General features: G+C 45.1%; 1 protein-coding gene across 1 annotated transcript in view; it reads right to left on the bottom strand.

The window, feature by feature from the left end:
• Positions 1-1,713: 1,713 nt before the first annotated feature.
• Positions 1,714-19,823, bottom strand: part of LRRC74A (leucine rich repeat containing 74A) — a 28,672-nt gene continuing 10,562 nt past the window's right edge. The window contains 7 exon segments of the mRNA XM_080396342.1: positions 1,714-16,981; positions 17,332-17,335; positions 17,655-17,690; positions 17,692-17,712; positions 17,716-17,739; positions 18,919-19,011; positions 19,015-19,062. Of these exon segments, the coding sequence (XP_080252468.1) occupies positions 16,851-16,981; positions 17,332-17,335; positions 17,655-17,690; positions 17,692-17,712; positions 17,716-17,739; positions 18,919-19,011; positions 19,015-19,062 (357 nt within the window). The 3' untranslated portion in view covers positions 1,714-16,850.

Genomic DNA, 19,823 nt, shown 5'->3' on the forward strand with positions numbered 1-19,823 from the left:
GTTTCCTTTGTAAATAAGCAATTAATTTCTAAACCTCCTCCTAAGAGTGCCAGCTCCAGTGTGCAACAGTAGACAAAGACTGCAGGATTATTTTTGTAACTTACCTGCCTCCAGTGTTGGGCCAGGAAATGAGAATTAGTCCCTCCTGGGGACACAGTGCCCTTATTACGCTGTATTAGAAGAAATATAATTTCTTTGGAAAAAAAATGGAACAACTAAAGCCACCTGAATCCCTCTGTCTGGAAGAAAGTCTGACAGAGACTTGGAAAAGGCAGCTACAGTATTCCTTGAAATTACTGAAAGCAAATGCTAATGAGGAGCAGCTGGAAAGAATGAAACCTTCCGCATGGCTATATGTGCCATCCATATTGGCCCAGATTCTATGGCTATAGCCTGAAAATAAAGACAGATCCCTTACAAGCACCCTTGCATTCCATACCATTGCTATGGATTTATTTTTAATGGCACCCAGAGTGCCATGAGAAAGCTCGCAAGGCTGCCTCCCCACAGGACGAGTCTGTTGCTGTCGATGTTACTGCAGCACCTAAGAGTTGGTGGTTCTCCTGCTGCCAGAGTAGATGTCTTCTTCTCAGGGTCAGGAGCACGTGGCGCTGTTATTCAAATATTTCTGTAATACTGTAGGTCTTGAACATGGTTGGGTGTCTTCCATCTGTGTCACTGCTTTGATATATAACGATAGGTGAGCATAGTGTGCCTCTGGCTTTAGACTGGCAAAGATAAAACAAGATTCTACAGCCCAGCACTGTATGGAAAGACCTTCAGGGCAAACTGAAGCCTCCCCTTAGACCTCACCAGTATATCTTCTGGCTTGGCCTGGGCCTCCTTTGCCTGGAAAAAGTGCCTCAGTCATGATCTTGGATTTAAGTGAGCAGGTAAGGAGGAAGACAGGAGGTTGACTGCATGACCTCTAGCACCAAAATCTGGCAGAGGTGGGCTTTTCTAAAGGTTTCTAATCTCTGAACTTGGAAGGTTTTTCTCCAGAATGCTTGATTCCTAAAGTGTTCCCTAGGGTGTGGAGTAAAGTCATCCATAACTACCACATCACACTTGGAGAGAGACACAAACCTAGGAATGTAATTTATTTGAGGTTGTCTCACTTACTATGCCAACTATTTATAAATACATAGGAAGTAAAACAAAACTTAGTGGGTTCACTATCTTTAAATTATTAGAGTTGGTACCTTATTCACAGAGACACCACAGCAGAAGGTGAGCTGAGAAACAGTTTGAAGGAAGACAGGATCACAGTATCCTCTTCGTAGCAAGAAAGAACCATATTGATACTTGCCAGAAGGACACAAAGTGGGAAGCGAGAGGTATTCAGAAGAGTGAATAGACAACACAATAAAACCAGACCTTCCTCATGGGGTGAGGGGGTAGCTGGTCTTTTAAATTCAAAAGCAGTTTCTGTTTCTGCCAGGAATTAAGGGTATGCCTTATATTCAGTTATGCCTTTGAGAACATAGTCTGGGCTTAGAGGAGGAGGACGATGACCATAGTTATGATTGGTTTTGCTTTACAGTGTAGTAGGGGTGGCATTAGCTGGTCATTTTCAGAGTTTGTCCTTTCTTCTTAACATCTTGACCTGTAGGGAAGAGCCTGTAGGAAAGGCAGCAGCTACTGAGCATAGAGGAGCATGCTCAGAGAGCCCATATCCAGCCCCAGCCACTGGGCAACCCCAAACCAGTCTAAGTCTTTTATGCACCAGTTTTGTGTGACTTCATTGTCAATCCAGAAGGCTTCTTCTAAGTAAATTCCATCTGTAAATAAAATGTGGTCCTGGCACACTTCTGGTAGAGAGAGCCTGTGTAGCACCAAACGGTAGCATACAGAAGTGCTCAAAATTAGATAGGAGAGCTAATTTGGGTCCGGAGACAAATGTAGCTGTGTTAGGTGCATGCATTCCAAAGGGAGGGTAAGGGGCCCAGTGAGAGAAGAGTGTTAATGTGACTACATTGCTTTGGGTAGTAGCGTTGACTTGGACACCTCTTAACTGCGCTTTATGGTGGACACCCCTTAGAGGCTTCAGTTTTACATTTCTAGCTGTGTACAACCCTCGGGTGCTTTAAACCGCTTCTGATGCAGAAGAAATATTCCCTACTGAGTCACCCTTTTCACTTCCACAGTGCCACAGCTCTGGGCCTGTGTGGGATCAGCAGGGACTGACACAGACTCTTTAGCAGCAGCACCCCAATGAATCACTCCCATGGAAACAGTCAGAAATTCTGCGTGTGACATTTGCAGAATTTCCAAAGATGTAGCTCTAACTACATTCAGCCCAGGCCACGCACATATCCGTGAGGTTTCCACTGTCTTCTGCCTAGGGTGCCATGTGTGTGAAATTGTTCAGGCTCCTGTTTTGACTAGAGGAGTCCTAGCCAGTTGCAAACTAAGAATAGCTAAAATACAACTGTCAGCATTAAAAAAAATATATACGCACACATAAAAAAATTAACTGCTAGTAAAAGAATGTAAAAAATGGAGCGTGTCAGGAAAATATTTTGGCCTTTCATTGGTATAAATACCCAGACTCCCTAAGCACTTTCAATGCATAATCTAGATTTACTGCCTTTTCGAGATGGCTGAAGTGGTAGATTCTTTAAAGCTTGACATGACTGACCATAAGCATGAATTGTACAAATCCAGAGTTACAATTTTATGGCCTGTGTGAACACTTTTAACTGTGTGCTTTAGAGATTTATTGAGGTTCTCTATGTTTGAAGTGTTTTTGTGAAGAAAATTAGAATGTCAGTTAAAAATGTGAAAATGACCAATAAATTCTCTTCGGTTTTGGGAGGTCGAAGGAAAAAATCTGTTGGTTTGTATCTCAAATAAAAGCCCACCTGAAAGGAAAATAAATTTTTCCCCCTCATCTTCTCTCTTATTTTTTGAAGCTGATTCAACTTGATGAAGGTTACCAGGCCAAGAACTTTAGACCTGGAGGATGAAAAATGTCTAAGCTTCACACAGCCAGGAAAATACGAGTAGCGACAGGACAAGCTTCCTCTGTGTGCTGTTCTCCAGCCAGCGTGTTGGTGCTTTCATTCATGCTGTTCTCGGCTTCCTAGACTACTGCCTTCATGAGGTTAGCTAGTTATTGGATGGGAACCCTGTAACTCATTTCAAGAGAGCGTACAACAGCCATCACCTTTCAGCATCAAGAAGACCTGAACTGGTGACTTAAACAGAAGCCACATCTACATACATGCTTCTAGTGCAAGGAACTGTATTTCAGACTTGACTCAGCTCATCACCTCCCACCCTTATTGCCTCAGATTCCTGCTAAGACTGACTGCAGAATGATGAAAATAGCAAGACAAGGCATTTTGTGTTATATTTCTGATCTGTAAGGAAAAGCAAAGGATGGGAAATGTCAGGAGTAAAGCCAGCCTTAGGAGATATCCCCTTCCCAGACAAAAGAGGTTTGGAAACACAACCATCCTTATTTTAATGCCTTTCTGAATAAAACATCTGAATCTCTTGATGCATGGGCCACCACTAATGTGATCAAATTATACTCAGACTGTCTGTGGATTTCTAAAGCACCTATCACTGCCGCAGCTAGGTGACAGATTACAAAAATTAGAAGAGACATCACTGCAGTTCCATTTATACCATATTCTCTGTCCCCCCTAAGGCACTTTAAGATGGATTCTCTGGTCTCTGCTAAATTTGCTTTGCACTGGTTATGGAGCATAGAGAGAACTCAAACAGGCAGGAGATTCCCACAGGAAAATTCCCTTAATATAAGGGAGTATTGTGCCAGTTGTATAGCTGTCTCTTCTCTGCTGGCTGTCCCTCTGCTCTCAGCAGGAAAAGGATGAAACAAAGTGCTATATTATAACAGATCTTTCTCTGGTATAAGGTCCATTATCTTGTTTGTGATGGTGGCGTAAACTGGAGTGTGTGATTTATTGTTATAGCTTCCAGTTGGATAAGGCAGCTAAGATTTGGACATCTGCCTCTCCAGCATGCCTTAGTCAAGAGGGGTCAAGGTCTCTCTTATTCTGTTTTGCAGGATAGCCACAGGGAAAGACACTGACTGTCTGGTTGGCAGATGACTTCATAGAGAAGGATTACTGCATGCAGGAGCACCATGTATTGGTCTCAGCCTGAGGTCAGGCTGAGCTGTTACTCCACTGGAGAACATGACAAGATGTTCTCATAGCTGAAGGTTTTCTGGCTCGAGATCTTTGTGCCTCTGAGGATGGCAAAAAGACCCTGTGGGCTTCCCAATCTCAACCTGCTCACAGGAAAACCAATCATTATTTCCTTCCTCCTTTTCTCTTGCCTATGTTTTCACACAAATTATTCACAGACTCTTTTTACTAGCTGTTGTTGACAATCTCCTCCTGCCCCCCCAAACACCTCTAAACCAAGTCAGCCAGCCTAGTCATTGGAAGAGGGTTAGTTTCAGGTTCCAGTTTTACCTGCATTGGTAATCTGCTTGCTATGCAATTAAGGTGCAGTTGAAACTTCTCAGGTTTTATTAGTCTTCCAGATCTTTCCCACCTTGCTCCTACTGTAGCCAAAACTCATCCTGTACTTACTGCAGCCCAGAGAACCTCAGGACGTTCCTTCTGGCTTCTCAAGTCCAGCTCCTTCCTTTCACAGCCAGCCATTTCATACAATCAATCAGTTGAGTAAATGTGTCTAACTGCCTCTTAAAACCAGCCTTACTAAACCCATTGGGAGGCCTTCACAGGGCGTAGATGCCTTCAGCATTAGAAACCTGACAATCCCTAGCCTAAATGTATACATGGCTAGTTTATACCCATTTGTTCTTGTGCCAGCATTGTCCTTTATCTTTAAATAGCTCTTTCCTCCTCCCCATGTGTTCACCCCCTGAAGTATTTATTTATAGACTGCAATTATATCCCCCTTTGCTAGGCTAAACAAGCCAGGCTCCTTAGTTAATTAAGCTCTGGTGAATGATGCAAGGCCAAGCATCGTGGATTCCCAAAATCTGCCTCAGTCAGGGCTACATTAACAGATCATCAGGAGCCAAAAAGGACACACCTAATTTTTACCGGAGCTGATTCTAACTGCCCTCCTACTTAATGGGAAGCTTCTTAGTTTTCGATCAGGTCTTCAGTAGCCAGTCCTCTGTTTTGTCTTTAAGGTAACGCAGATGTGGGCTGCCTTTGAGGCACCCTGTTCCATCCCGCTTGACATACCCAGGCAGCTGGGTAATCCATACTACATTAGTCACGTTGGGGTTTATTTTTAAAGTAGACTTAAGGAGTGAAAAATACACGAACCTCAGTTGCTTGCTTGTTCAAAACATGTCCAGACAGAAACAGGAAACATGTGAGAGGCACCAGTCCTGCATCAGCTCTGGGAGATGGGCTGGAGGAGTTAACGGGGCTTTTCCATCTCTGGACAGCAGGACTGTTGTAATTCATCATTTCTATAGCACCATAAATTAGACGGCACTTCGCAAGCACAGAGGCAGTTCATGCTTTCCTGAAAGTCTATAGCAGGACTCTCAGGATGGGGTGCCTGGCTGAGGCACACTCTTCCCCAGAAAGGCTTCCACTGTGAGTACCGTGCCTACAGGACTATGTGACAATACTGCCCCATTGTCCCCTTTCGAGTGGGAGTAAAGAAGCTGGGGAAGGCAGAGGGCTTTTTTCCCAACTCCCCCGTATCACAGCTGGACTTCTCGTCTCTCCACGGCCTGTTTTAGCATTGCCCGGATGGAGAATAGGCTTCTTGGGGCTTTGCTTCAGCCTGGCTGTCCTCCAGCAATATCCACAGTACTCCCTCCCCTCCCATATGCTCTCCATTAACATCCTCCTGTCTGCTGAATAAGGAAAGAATAACTCTCCCAGCCCCAGCCAGAGCCCCTGAGCCAGGGGAGTTCATCAGTCAGACTGGTTTCTCCTGAACCCAGAATAGGCCTCGTTAATGGGCCAGGAGGGGATTTTATTTTGCCTTTCAGCTAGTGGCTGCCCTGAGCCAGGAGTAGAGTCAAGTTACTGTGTCCGGGAATCTCAGCTATTCCAAGAGTAGGAGCAAGTGAGCTGCTGACTCAGGAGGTTTCCTAGTATTTTCAAGCAGGGCTCGGTCCTGTCAGAGCAAACTGAACTGTTGGTCTTGCTTTCTTCTAGCCCCAGGACAGGGATTAACAAAAGTCACAGCCGACTGGAACAGGCTGGGGAATGGAACTGGAACAGGACTGTGGATCACACCCTTTCCTGGCATGGACACAGGTCCTTGCAAAGACTTATATTAGTCCTTTACCCTTTTTTACTCCTCTCCTTGGAGGGCTGTTTAGTATAGAACAGACATCCACGGGCTATGAGGCAGCTGAGCTTTATTTGCACCATTTTCTAAAAGGCAATACAAAACCAGAGGGAAAAACAGACTTATGAGGCAAAATGTTTCATTGCAAATCAGTGTCAAAGAGGAGATTGATGTTCAGGAATGCCTGCCTCCCTGCACCCTGCTGTCACCCAGAGACCACCTTGCTTCTGTTTTGTACAGGTATGCGGGAGGATCCCTCCTGTGTAGCTAAATCTTCCTTCGGGCTTCCCAGAGCCTGGAACGGAGTCCCAGCCTGTGTCTGGGACAAGCAGTTAGAAGTCATGCTGAGTTCAGGATTCTTGTTCTCATTTCAAGTCTGCCTACATGCTCTCATCTCTCCAAATGGAACCAGTTTCTAGGGGTTAGCGGAGAAGATGAGGCTACCAAAGCAGCCCCCCACATTCAACTGCCGTGAAGCAGCGCATAATCCTTTGCGCTGAGAGTGAAGCCATTGGAGAGCATATGTCTGCACACTTGCACCCCTCCATCTCCCAGCACCACCGTGACTCCAGCCAGCCTGTTAAAACACATCTCCTTTCAGCCCCTGCAAAAGTTCTGTCAGCAGAGAGAGCCTCAGCTCTCTTCTTCCATGTCAGTCCTTTCTTCTTTGCTGCCTCTCTCTGTGGGCCGTTTTCTCTTGCTGTCCTATTCCCTTCCTCAAACTCACTTCAGCAATGAATAACCAGCCCAGTATGTAAAGGGCAGTGGGGTACAAGCTGACATTTATAAAGCAGAAGGTTTCTATCTGCCTGCAGCTATTGGCATGCCTATCCCAGCCACATACCCTAGGACTAGGATCTGATATAGGGACAAAGTCAGGTAAGAACTTCTCTTACTTTCTTTCAGTCTAGAAGATTTGAAGGTCTCCAGTTTGAACAGCTAAGGAGCTCTTGGCTTCTGGCCCAAATGCCACCTGCGTCTGCAGTACAGGCCAGATGGGTAGGATGCCTCTCAGCTAGCATCTCACACGGATTTCCCTATGTAAGGAGAATTTTCAGCTACCTTTTATAAGGGCTTAATATCCCTTTAGAGGTGCCTAACATTACAACAGTGACAAGCTGCAGACTAAGGTTCTAGCCCACTTACCTTTGCCATGCTGCTTTTTTGAGATCATGAGCTCTGTAGATGTCTACAGATGGTGCCCGGGAGTTGTGATGGGTACAGAGAAGCAGCCAGGGAGGAAGACTGGGGTCCAGGACATTTTCTTTTCTGGAAAACTGACAAGTGTTGGTTTTTCTCCCTCATTTCTTAACACACCATTTGGATTAGGATGGAAGTCTCATCTACAGGGTTTGTTCATTGAACAATGACCTCAAGAAATCTAGGTGTCTTCCTCCAAACATCTTTGAGTCAGAGGGGACTGAACTGTTTCATTTCAGCTAACCAGAGCATAAATTAAGTATGTGAGACTGGAATAGAGTAAAAAAAAAAACCTGCAGAAAGCAAAGCCTGTAGGAATAGATTGCATTTGGCCTGCTTGCTACCTGTGAAATGGATTCCTGTAAAAAAGGCAGGACAAACCTGCTCTGATAAATATGACCAGGTGAAATAACTTATTACTCTGTCATCTAGTTCTGTGAGTCACATGTGGTATCTCTAGAGAGTTGGCAACTCCCCAGAAGTCACTAACTTAATACATGTTTAACTGAGGTCTTGCCTCATATTTAATAGCAACTCCAACTGAGCTTGCATGACAATCTAGAGAAGGGTGAGGAATACCAACATGACCTGAATTAGTGCTCTTACTAATAACCCTTTAGTATCCAAGATGCCTAAGAAAAAGTCAGCAGAGCATTTGTATTTGCAGCCAAGGCTTATTTGCAAAAAGCGATAGAAATGTGATAAATAAAACACTATGCTACATTTGTATCGGCTATAACGCAGGAATCCAGGCTGAAGGCAAAGGATGGACACAGAGAGATGGTGTGGATGCCCTGAACAGGATGGCTGCCATCTGAGGGAAACATTCAGAAGATGCTGTGAGCTCCAAAGGTCCAGCTTCAGAGACAAAGGCTCTCTTGAGGGTGCCTGGATAAACACAGCAAAGCTATCATCAGGATGCTTTATTTCCTCAGAGGGAGGGAGCCCAAATGCTGCAGCGTTGCAGGCAGCCAGAATTGCATGTGCTGTGTGACATGAAATGTTTAAGCACACATGGGCTCTGTGCCTTTTTCTGCCAATATGCAAGTATCAGTGTGGTGACTTGTAGTGCCAGGAGCTGGGTTAAAGAGAGGAGTTCCCCGGTGAGCATAACCTAGGTGCCATCCTACACAGGGCATGTGGCTGAAAGGCATGACTCGGCTGTAGGGAAACCCTACACACTGTCCCTTCCAAAAATATAAATAAATGTACCTGCCCCACCTCTGTATTTCAGAGAGTCCTGCGTCTCCTGCTTGTCTAGCAGCTATACACCTGAGGAAACAAATACTCTCCAAATTCCCCAACTTTCCCCAGCTGTGCAGAGCAGGGGCTGTGACAGGGGAGTACAGCATGTAAGGCCTATATCCTGTGCCCACAGACTGCCCTTCCCTCTGGATGACTTCTCCCCTATATGCAGAGGTGACTCCTGGTGAGGCAGTCATCCCCCTGCTTCAGGTGATGCACATGTGCCCACTTGACTCTCTCCTGGAAAACCTCATGCCTTCGTTAAGGGTTGCTCACACCCATCCCTATACATACACATGTAAACAGCATGGTACCACATTAACGCCGTTGAGACCTATGATAATGGCAATGAAACTTGAAAGCTTCTCGCCTCATCCTTGTTTTTCTGGTTTGAAAGAGCAGGGTGTGAGCCCCCGAGTGGATGGGAGAGGGGAAGGTGCTCCTGACAACTTAGCAGCCCTGCTCCAGCGCTGCCTGGCAAGGCAGCTGCACTGCAACTGCTTGTATGCAACTCAAGAGCTTCAGGTCACTTCTGACCCGAGGTGGCACTTAGTGTCGCTGCTAATTGTTACTTCCTTGCACAAAGCAAACAAAAATTCCTGCTGCACCAGCGCAGTCACCTGCTGTGGTTTGCCTGGGGGGAAAGCAGTGGGCAGTCGTGGCCTGGCTGATGCAAGAGAGGCTGCTCCGTGCTGCTGGTGCCTTTTGGGGAGATTAGGGGCATCCAAAATGTTTCAGAGTGCACATTCTCTCCTGTATGTGGCCACCCCACACTAAACACGGGAACTGTCTAGCTGACAGTCTTGTGGAAGGAGGTAAATTGGAGTGCTTATAGGTGTGTGTGACTGGAGTGGGACACGCAGACATCCCTTCCCTCCCAGGCCAACAGGGAGGGTGGGTGGAAGGGGCTGCCAGTGGGGAGGGGGAATTACCCACTGAAGATAATCGGGATCTGTAAGGGTGCAAACCAGCTTTTTGCAAATGGCTTCCTCCACTCCGAACACCAAGCGCCTGAGAAGTGAGAGGAGGTAAATGCCATTTGCAGAAGAGACAGGATTTTTTCGCCTTGTTGCAGGCAGGACCAGCTGCGTTCCAAACCGGTGACTGCAGCCGCCATGACCCCTCTGCAGGGAAATCTGAGCCCGCAAGCAGTTGTGCTGGGGAGGGTTGGCTCTCACGTTTCTCTGTTTTGTTTTGAAGTCTCTGATAAGTAGTGGGCTTGCTTTTTTCCTTCCTTTCCTTTCTTTCTCTCTGTCTCTCTTTTTTTCTGACCGTATTTCCACAGCCTCAAGGAAGGAATTAAAAAAAAAAAACGGGGGGGGGGGGGAAAGGGTTCTGGAATGGGAACAAGTATGTTTCAAATTACAGAAAGGATGTGAAAGGTTCAAGAATTTGAGCCCTGACTCCGCCTGTGTCTGTCTCCACCCCCCCAGAGAGCAGCTCGCATTGTGGCTTTTCCACGGCGCTGCACAATAACGTGGCAGCGGGGTCCGGGGGGCGGTGGGTGCCCTTCACCCGGCCGGGCGCCCCCGCCGCCCCCCAGCCGCCCCCTTGCCCGGCTGGGCTTGCGGGGCTTTCCACAAGCCTCAGCGCGCAGTTTGGTTTGAGCTTGGGGGGTTTCTTTCTTTTTTTTTTCTTTTTTTTTGTTTTCCTTTTTTTTTTGTGTCTTCTAGGGTGTGTATGTGTGCCTGTAAGTGTGTGTGTGCAAGACTTTTGCCTTCCAGTGGTTAAGCTCCATCCCAGGAATGTGCTGAGGACCCACTTCTGGGAGCGGAGCGCCCTCTGCTCGGTGGAGAGGGAGGAGAAGCAGGCGCAGGTGCTGCTGCGCTGGGGAAGCCAGTTCAGAGCCTTGCACACTGGGAGAAGCCCGTGCGTGGTGCGTGGCCACCCCAGTGCCCGCACGGCGGCTCGAGGGGAGGGCTGGTGGCTGTGCTGTGAGTTGTACAGCACGCCCTAAACCCAGTCTGGTTCTAAGTGTCCTGCTTGGACTTCCCAGCACACGTCCCCGCTGTAACTGGCTCCTGTACCAGCTCCACAGAGACTGGGTGGGGAGAAACCACTGAAAGAGGACTATTGAAACGGCTTGATCTTCCCTGACCAGGGAAGACCGTGATTGGGTCTAGTCTCAGCCCCTTATCCCGGAGACCACCTCCATCATATGACCACTTTATCTTATGACCCCAAATGCAAACAGAGACCATCAGGGAATGCACATACTCAGTTTCCTGGAAGGCGGATCCAGTGAACAACATTATATGCCAGGACACTATTTCCTTGTCCTCCTGTGACATGATCAGATACCCCCTCCCCTTGAGGCTGTGAAAACTGGTGTATTTGTCCCTTGACACAGCCGGCTTACTTGTCCCTTGAGAGAGGTACAACAAATAGCATGTCAATGGAGGAACTAAGGTCCTCATGAAGCGTCTGGAACAGAGAAGACACCAGAGCAATCTCCAGCCTGTGGCTTGTGTCTGGCTGCCATCTCAGCAGCCTGCAAGAAAGAGGGTGGCAAGGAATGAAGTATGGGTTGATTGCATTCTTCTGGTGGGCCAAATTCAGAACACAATCCTTTGGCTGGGCTCTCTGGATTAAGAAACTATGAAATAGTTTCAGTATTGTTAAGAGATAAGGAGTCAGCCATGTAAGAAGAAAAGAACTATAACATAAATTTTCAAGAACTGAGATGTCCATTATGATCTTGAGCAGTGTCTTGTAAAAACCATTAGCATCAGTTCATTGACCCAAATCTGCTGCCTCATGCTGAAAAAAAATTTTTATCTTTGCAAACTTTCACTCCGTCATCTCTTCAGATTCTATAACGTTGCTGTGACAGATCCAAGCGAGGTTTTACTCAGTGAATGAATGGACAGGGAACTTAAGCTTCTCAGTTGCACTGACCAGTATATCATGCATGGCATGCTCCCAGTCTCATGAAGCTTGATTTTCTGCATGGCTGCAGGATCCCCTTTGCATAAGGTGTATGCCCACTGATATACACTGAACACCTTTTGATATACTCATTGTATGGATGGGAGGCCACTGGAACAAAGAACTATTGATGCAAGTTTAAAAGATGAAGACTAGTATCAGTGTACCCACTTCAGCAGCCCATGAGATTTCTCCTTTGAAAGTAAAGCCAAAAACCTTTAGGCCAGTTTAGCTAGACAGATCAAAGATCTTCAACGTGAACAAGCTGAGATAGTTTGGCATATAATGTTAGTCTTTATACTTTGAGATTCTGACTAGTGATGTTTTTTTTAATGCAATGATATATTGTCCTAAGTGTTGCAGTGGCGCCTAGAAAATCGGTCTGAATCGGGTCTCATTCTGCTGGATGAGATCCACAACAAAAAGATGATTTTGCTTGCAAGAGATCCAAAGATTCATCTAAACTAGCTAACACATTAAATACTCTGCTATGCATGCTGTGTTTTCAAAACATGTTACTTAGTGTTATTTTCTTTCTAATATTGAAGAGATCTGACAATGTCACTTGGCTGTGTCACTCTCACAAGCCGTGGAAGATACAGAGATTATGTTTAGCGAGCTTTCTGCGCTGTCTAATTTTGTGCTGGCAGACTGAATTCCTGAGGTATGTTAGATGAGTCTCAGAGCTGCCTTAATTTATGCTGGCCAAACCATTTCCTTCTGCGCCATTTCACAGGTGCAGGATCAGCAGAGCAATTCATGTTCCACTCCCTGACTGCCCGGGCTCAGTATCTACCACAGTTTATCCCTGAATTCCCATCAAGGGGACAAATGCTGCCACCAAGCTTAAAAAAGCTTTAATGATCTGAGAGTGCTCAGAGACTCTGCAACAATACGCACAGCAACTACATCCCTCCACGCCGCTTGCATGTGAATTTTCACTAGCACACCCATTTTTTTGCTAGTATTTTAATTACATCAGGCCACATAGTAGGACTGAAGGTTGCATCTAGTTCATTCCCACAGATCCAATCTCTTTTGATTTTTTGCTTGGCAAAATAGGTAATTTGTATTTATCAAGCCCTTCTGGAATGAAAATTTGGGCTCAAAATTTTCAGCTGAAAGAAACCATCCAATCTCCCTGCAGGCTTTTCCTGGTGTAAAGGTACAATCTAGTTGCCACATCATTGTTGAGTCTCGAGTTTAAGGGAACACTCAAATAAATAAAAGCCACACCTGCCACGGACCAGTACCCATCTCTATTTGATTATGTTGTTTTCTTACAGAAGATTTTTGATGGCTGTAGCTAATCTAGAATCTTAAGGGTGATAATTGGACAAATCAGTTTAGTTGGGCAGCTGATTCTGTGCAAATCTAAGCGGAATAGGAATGCGTGACTAATACACAACAGCACTCTGCATGAGATAAAGATGCGTGTGTAACATATGCAACACAAACCCAAGACATTGTGGGAAGACAAGGATATCTGCCAGTGTACACATGCTACTCCTCCATTCCAAAATGTGCCCTTTTCTGCAGAACACAGTGCTTCAGGGACAGGGAAACATGACCTTTGCTCTCTGCCATGAGGTACCCCAAGATCCCATTGTTCTCTCTTCCATGTTTTCCAGTCTGGAAACTTCTCACCTCTGATCCAGCTTAACTGACCACAGAGCATCTGCCTGCTGATAAGCCAAGAGGCTCATTTTTGAGGAAAATCTGGAATGCTATAAATCTTGTTGTCTGTTAGTTAACAATAGTTGCTAGTCATGCCAAAAAAAAACCCACTCTTTTTTTTGTGTGCAAATATAAAAAGATTAGGTGTTCCCAGCCCCCTGGCCTTAATTCTTAGCCTGCTCGTGTTGGTATTTACATTGTATGCCTCTTAAGATGAAAAAAAAAAAACCTCAAAAAATGATTTCTTGGGGCTGTGGGGGAGAGAGAGACATAGATGCTTTACACTGGCATAGTCAGTGAATGATGAACACTTGGTTGACAGACTGGTTGGTGGCCACTGAAGAACATCCTAGAAGATGACCTGTTTTAAATAACAGTGCCTTCCAGAAATGATGAGTAACTACACTTGGGCCAGTGGGTCATGTGTAATTTCAGTGGATCCAAGAGGTACTAGAACTGTCCTGCAGCAGTGATACCTCTCTGTACACATCACAAATGTGGGGCAAACAAGCGATGTCAAGAGCTGCCACATGGATAGGGACCACTGTCTGGTATCTCCAGTCCCTGAACCTCTGATGCAGTGAGTTCAGCACAAAACGTGCCACATCCGCTGCTCACCAACCCACTGGTCCTGGAGCAGGATCGTGGAGGAATGTCTTAAGCAGTTAAAATGATGCTTCTGTTGGTAGCACTTTTCAGAAAGAAGGAACAAAGCAGTTTGTCAGAAGAAGAGCTTAAAGCAGGCTCCGGGCAAAGCCAGTGAGTCCCAGGGGGTTTAGGCCCTGTGGGGTGGGTGCTGGTGTGTCCCCCTGCCTCTCACTGCTACTCAGCAGCGCCCATGGGTGCTTGCCCAGCCTGGTACAGCAGTGCTCTTCCCTCTCACAGGAGTGCTGTGTTGGTAGATCTTTCTGAGGTGTAAGTGGGCTTGAATTGTAAAATGACAGGCACGGACTGCTCCCTCACCTTCCCTGAGGCTTAGTGTTCAGGAGTAAGATCTTGCAGGTTTGGTGTACACTTCTAGGAAGACATACCTCAGTGCTTAGGAACAGTCAGGAAAAGGTAAATTACATTTTAGGAATGATTAGGAAAAGAACAGAAAATCCCACAGTGTTATACTCTCACATGTGCAAACTACCAAACATCTCAAATACTTTCTGCTGCTCTGATTCTTCATCTCAAAACCCACATATTCCACAGGTGAAGGGGGCACTGACTGCAATCACAAGTAAATTCTGGAAGAGTCACAGGCATCACAGAACATGGACCTGCTGGGGTAATGAGTTAAAGCCTACTGAAGATGGCTACTGAACAGCCATACCAATGCCATCATGTCAACAGTCATCATGTTGACTTCTGGTGAGGCACTGGAGGCACCTGACCTCGAATTCAAAGTTTTTTTCCCCATGTGGGAATTCTGCTGGGAGAGACTTACTAGATGGTAACTAGCTGCTTCTTTTCCTTTCCACTGAAGGCTGGTCTTCCCAAAGTGGCCAACTTTTCCCAGTTCTCCAAGGTTCTTGGTGTATAGTCTATATTGACAGCTGCTCACGTGGCAAAATATACTTCCTGTGGATCTGCTCATCTGTACATGCTTACATTTTCTAAATTCTGTTTATTTGTAAATATTAATATATGCAAGGCTTTCATTCCTTCTTAAGAGTTGTTGAAATATTATTTTCTTTTAATGTTGGTTTTAAAAAAGAAGTTCAGTATCTAAGCTGTTTGAATTCTGTTATGGCTTCTATCCTTCTAGCATATTTTTTCCCATGGAGATATTATATAAAATTCCTTTTACCTATAACTTTTTAAGCAACATGAGCTGTAGTTTCTCATGAATTTAATTCTTCTCCTCCTGCAAAGATCTTTGTGTCAGAAATACTAAGTCTGATAGGGGGTGTCTGCAGGGCACTTGCTTCAGTCTTTGTCCATGTGCTCTCCCTCAAAAGGGAATAATAACAATATATGAGTGTCTTAGTTTACGAGTTCCCACTTTTTGTCTCCATCTTTGCAAAGAAGTTCAGTATTGTCGGCATACAGAGCAAGACAGATTTGGTAACCGGGTCTAAAGGAGCAATCTTTCCTTAACCAAAAGGGCCAGACTGTGTAGGACATGCTGTGTAGTGGCAAACCAACTTTATTTCTACATTCAATAACTTAGACTATCAGAGCTTCCCAGCGTTGGGCCTTCCCAAGCCCAGGGCCACTCTGAGCTGTCTGACCTGCCTCCTTGCTTCATTCTTACAGTTCTTCCTTCTCTTCCTCCTCAATTTCCCCTTCCACAGGCTTCTGTACTGGCTTCTGCTTTTTTAAGTGACTTAATGAAAAGAAGGAGGTGAACCAATATTAATCTAGTAAAGTGAAACTTCCCTGTCAGGTATCTTAAAGCTGCTGAGTGGGCCTTGAGGAAACAGCCCGAGATAGGAACAGTAAAGACAGCAAAAGTCATGACCCTTCTGACCCTTGTCTACAAGGTGAATATTACCACCACCACATATGCTACAGTGCTAAAATGCATTAAGAAGCTAGATAAGGAGTAGACATCTTTATTTTTCCCCACATTATCAACTCAGCCACATGAATGTCACCAAATGGAGTCTTTGCCAGCCACTGGGTTTCAACAGTTCCTAATCTGCTTACTACTTACCCACAGCTCCGCTTAAAGTACCTGGGGACCCCATGTAACCTCTGATTCAAGATTAACCAGGCTAAGGCCCACCTAGTGTCTGAGCGTGGATGCTTTTAGTGTGGCACCGATGTATGTGAAGGAATAACGACCTGACCTAACGAAGTAACTCGCTTCTCTTTGAAAACATTAGGAGACTAAGAGGGGAAGAGATTTGCAAAACTGACCCATTGCTTCTAGCCTTAAAACTAGACTACAGCATATATTTAAACCCATCAGTATGTGCTGAGGGATGGGAATATTTGGGCATGATTAATAGGTCTTTCAGCTGATGAGTCACATGTCAGAACTGACTGAAAATCTAGAGGGAATTTTGGGTCCAATGACAAGCGGTTTAGCCTGCAGCGACTGACAACCTCCAAGGAGTTTGCTGCTGACTGCTCAGGCTCTCAGAACTTGGACGTGATTGCTACAGGCACTACGGAAGAGGCACTTTCAAGAGAATGAAAAGTTCTGTAGTTTGAAGGCGGGTTTCCAGGGAAAACTAGGTCTCCTAAGAAGAAGGATCAGAGAGAAGGAAAAAAAACAAGAGTCCCTGAGGATGGAGGAAAAGGTCTGAAGGCACAGATACGCTATCTTTGCAAATCTTACCCTGGCTTCAGAGGGAGGACAGTGTTGAGCTGATGCTTTTCAGACAGGCTTATGAGAATGAATGAAAATGCCATTCAGCTTTGAGATCCCTGCACTCTCACAGCAAGTTTATCAAATAGAAAGATAAGTCTGATTTCTAGTTTGACCCAACAGAGCTTGTAAGCATAAAGGTGTTTTTTTCATCTACCTTTTACTCGGGTAGTTGACTGGCCGAAAACATATGTCCCTTCACCTCCTAAGGTGAAAAAGGTTATGTTTATTTGGTGTTGAGCCAAATCAAAAAGAGAAGGACAAGCCAGGAGTAAGCCCAGTGTGGAGTTGCTTGCCTATAGTCCGCAATCTCTCTCTGATTCCAGTCTAGCTTGTGCACTAGCTCCCCAATTTGGACTCAGTTCAGTGGGGTGCTTGGTTGCTAAAAGGAGAAGAGAAATGCTAGTAAACCCGGGTACCTTTAAGCAGAAAAATCCTCCATATCAAACTGAGGCCTGGCCACCTTTTAATAGGTGAGCAGTTGGCTTGGTGCATTGAGGAAGGGATGGAAAATATCCAGAGTGATGGTGGTGAGGTAATTCCACTCTTTCAGGATTAAAGGTATTTTTTTTTTCGCATTTTTGGTAAGAGAGCATCATGGCTGGCTGACCATTGCTACTGATCCCAAGCACCATGGTGGTTTTGGCAGGAAAAGAACTGGCAACTCAGTGTGTAAAGGCAAGGGTTTAAATGCCTTTTTTTTCCACTTTCCTGTAGCAATAAGATATAAGTATTGATAAAGATCCTGAATAACCTATACAAACAGCAGACCTCTGATATTCTAAATTTGATCCATTGTCACTGACAGCATCTGCAGTATTTATTGGATGCCATAGCATTTCTGTTGGTCTTATTCAGGGCTCAACTTTTGCAATGGGTGAATTTAGCCTTTTAGCCTGAACAATGTCACCTGCAAGGCTCACTGATGGCTGTGCTGCCCCAGAGAAGTTTCCCTAGAGCAGCACCCTGCCAGAAGAGTATCCTGGCCATGCTTTCAGAGGACCACCTGCATCACGGCTTTTCAGAAGGCTGCCACAGGGATCTTCATGTTCCCATCCTTGTCAATTATTCCTAAAAAAGTCCCAGAGTCATAGGTTGTGCTCTTTCAAATAGTTCTCAGAGAAGCAGAAATAAAACATGGGCATAACCATGAAACAGCCACTGAAACCTGTGTCCAGATCTCCCTTTATTCTTCCATCTGTCACCTTGCCTTTACTCAACCCATCACTGATATATGTGAGTCTTTTACTCCTTGTGCAGCCACCCTATTGTCAGAACAAAATCCTTTTGTTCAGGTCATTCCCATTCTTCTCAGTTATATCTCCTTCTCCCCCTACCTTGAAATGAGACTCAGTAGTAAAACTGTTTCTTCTGATAATTGCATATGGTTATTTGGCCCCCATCCCAGCAGCCACTGCTTGGCTAGGCTGTCTAATCCAGAGGCAGTCCTCTCCCCCAGATCTCTCACCACCTTAGTTGCTCTTCTCTGAATTCCTGTCTGTTTAAATGAGGACACATCTGAGTATCATAATGGCTGGTACAAACTGCAGAGCATGCCAGCGTGAGCATTGCTAGCTGTGAAGCACAGCAGCACTATTTGATGTGAACTAACAGGCCAAGCTTTTGCTTAAGTTCACCTGAATCCCTATCTACAGTAAAGTCTCACTCAATTAGCTGAAAATGTGCACAGCAGCTAAGAAACACAGTGAAGCTGTTAGTGCAGAAGGGTTATTTAACTCAGCAATGCTCAAGTGCTCGCTTTGCCTTCCAGCAAGGAGGACAGCACCATCTGCTGCTCTCCAGAAACATTGCAGACCTTGAAAAGCTAAATAGTTTCTTTGTGGAACAGTAGTTGCTCGTACTACCATATCCTACTTTTACGAAGCACATTAATTTCGATGCTAAAGCATAACCGGCAGTGAAGGGGTCTATGAAAGCTAGATATAGTTGTGGGCTTGGGATGAGGATGGACACTTGTTTGGATCACACCTGAAATCAATGTTTGTTTTACACAGTGAGCAAACATCTATTCAGATTCTATTCCCTCCCACCCCGTGCTCTCAGATCCCAAGGCATTAGCTTCTTCTGAAAATCAAAGGATTTGCTTAGTCAGTCTGCACGGACTGAGGTATGCAAACATTGTGACAGTCTTTGTGGATATACTTTCCTGAAGGAACTTGGCCGAATTTCCCTCTTGGAAGAAAGCTTACCCCTTTCCAACCTCCATCCTTCCAAGTGCTTGGACCAGATGTACTGTGTACAGGGCAGCTATGGACCCAAATTCAGTAGCTCACCTGAATTACTTTCACGGGATTTGGATGCTTCTTGGGGATCTTGGTGATATAGCTTTCAACCTTACTATAGATGACACCTAGTTCAGGACTCATTTAAAGCACCAAATCCAGCAACTTGATGAAAGTTTCATTCACCAACACATTCTGGTACATAGGAGGAAGGAAAGTGCAGTCAGCGTGGACACCCAAATAACAACAAAGACTTGTCTGTATTCACAAATCCACCTAAAGTCATTAATCATTCCCCCTGAAGGGTGATGCCTTCTATCTCGGCTCTTCACTTTCAGGAATCCTATGGAGGCCTGACCCTAAATAAGCTTCTTTCTCTTTTCCCATGTCTGAGACAGAAAAGGCTCTGTGAATTTATATAGAAATTAGCTTAATTCAAAGGAGGTGTTCATCAGGTAAATGTCTGCACCAAAGACCTCTTATATTAGGTGATTCAAGCGATCCATGCTCATCGCTGAGACAGTTCTAGATGGGTCTCCTCTCCATTTGGTTAAGATGCACACTGCAAGTTGAACAGTTAATGGCCAAAATGTGCCACAGAGTTCTGAAAAAAATGAAAAAAAAATAATACAAAAATCATCCAAGGCCTAAAAGGATTAGTATCTCCAGTAGTGTAGCTTTATAGCCCAGCAAAGAAAGATGCACCAATCTGGGATGGGTCTGGGTGTCTCCAGATAAAAAGAACTTTTGGAAAAGTTCTGTTCCATTGTGTAACCCTAATAGGAAGCTCCAGTCAGTGGTACAGGACTTGGCATTTGTTTTTTAAGAATTTCAAACCAGGTAGTGACAGAGCAGCATTTCAGAGCTCACACTCTGAATTTTCTGTGTTAGCATTTACAGAATGGGCACAAGCAGTGTCCTGATTTAGGGTTTGGGAACATTAGACAGCAAGCTAT

This window comes from Falco punctatus, assembly GCF_963210335.1.
Source record: "Falco punctatus genome assembly, chromosome: 7".
NCBI lineage: Eukaryota > Metazoa > Chordata > Aves > Falconiformes > Falconidae > Falco > Falco punctatus.